The sequence below is a fragment of the Melampsora larici-populina genome (genome assembly GCF_000204055.1).
Source record: "Melampsora larici-populina 98AG31 unplaced genomic scaffold MELLAscaffold_2, whole genome shotgun sequence".
Taxonomy (NCBI): Eukaryota; Fungi; Basidiomycota; class Pucciniomycetes; order Pucciniales; family Melampsoraceae; genus Melampsora; species Melampsora laricis-populina.
Genome location: NW_006768766.1, coordinates 451,392 through 452,988, shown reverse-complemented (window position 1 = coordinate 452,988; position 1,597 = coordinate 451,392). Strand labels below are relative to the sequence as shown.

Genomic DNA, 1,597 nt, shown 5'->3' with positions numbered 1-1,597 from the left:
ATCACGTCTTGAACGAGTTACATAAATGAAAACCTGAACCACAATTTAAAAAGTATTTGTTTAGACAATTGAAGAATACCAAATTCTTTCAAATTACTGGATTAGGTTGGGTGGAAGTTGGATTGCAAGTTTGTAGACAAGGTTACAACATGTTGAACTTGCCATCCATCGACCATCCATCGTAAAAAGTCAGTCCTCTTCTTTATCAAATGATTTGCCAAGGTATATATGTTAACTGAATTTATTATTATTTTTCACAGCTTGAATTACCTTCATCTTGATTACAACATGAACTTGAAGCCCGTCAAGACTTTGACCACCAAAGAACGAAAGAAATCCAGATTCAGAAATGCATTCCATTTATGCCAAGAAATCCTAAGATTGACAAAATCAATTGTAGATTGTCATGTTCAATATCGTTCAGGAAATGTTGATGCATTTCAATTAGCAGATGGATTACAATTTGCATTCGCACACGTAGGACAACTAACAGGAATGTATAGATACAAGTATAAGTTAATGAAACAAATCCGGCAATGTAAAGATTTGAAACATTTGATTTATTATCGATTTAATACTGGTGCGGTTGAAAAAGGTCCTGGGGCTGGCTTTTGGGCTCCTCGTCCAAGAGTTTGGTTATTCTTTATGAGAGGTATTGTACCTCTGTTGGAAAGATGGTTAAGTAATCTCGTGGCTAGACAGTTTGAAGGTAGAAATAGTAAAGGGGTTGCGAAGACTGTGACCAAACAACGGATCAGTTTCTTTCTATTTGATTTTTACTTTTAGAAGAATTGACTTTTTGAATGCTCACTGACCTATGTGATGATATGTACAGGTTGAGAGGTGAGCTTTATAGAGTGCTGCGGCAATGGTTCTGTATGGTCTAAACCATGGTACTGATTGATTTTGATCTCCTCCAGTCACTTCAATTTGGAGTTACATGCTGCCGCGATGCACGATAATTAGTTTCGTACCACCCAAACATACACCCAGATATTGATGCAAGTGATCTGATGCTTCTGTAAACATTCAGATATGATGCCAGAAGGTTTAAAACAAAAAAATCAAAGACAATCTTACAACATCGCTCAGAAGCTTGAAGATGGTGGAAAGCGAATATACCATGGAAGGTACCAGCAATGCCGACAGCTGTTGAGAATATCATTTGAGGATATGCTAAATCAAAGGCCGATTGGCGGACCTTTGTGGCTCATTATAATCGTGAACGTATCAAATGTGGTGCTATGCTTGATAAGACGGTCAGTAAGAAGAACTTACAATGATCAACTCGTGAGATATTTCTTTTGATTATGTTTTGAAAATGTAGTATGAAATTGATGAGTTTTGTTTTGTGGGCAGCGCTTTGATTTTATGTATGTTTGTATCTTAAAGGTGAGCAAGAGAGACAGAATAGTTACAGCCGTTAAAGGGTTAAACGGCAGAAAGTTTCGTCTGTGTGATGCACCCAAAGTAAAATCTGCGAGCTCAAAACTAGATTAAACCAGGTTTTGGACACAATTCAACAATGTGCCGCGGGAGACCTGTCACTTTTGATCGGATTTAACAGCTTTTGGACTTTGGTATTAAATCTTGGTGC

General features: G+C 37.4%; 1 protein-coding gene across 1 annotated transcript; it reads left to right on the top strand.

Annotated features, from left to right (window-relative positions):
* Positions 1-32: 32 nt before the first annotated feature.
* On the top strand, positions 33-786 carry MELLADRAFT_32781 (uncharacterized protein; the record flags this gene model as incomplete). The annotated part of the gene is made up of 2 exons (XM_007404801.1): positions 33-181; positions 261-786. Coding segments are annotated over 2 exons (675 nt in total), but the record flags the coding sequence as incomplete, so codon positions are not given.
* Between the last annotated feature and the right edge of the window lie 811 nt (positions 787-1,597).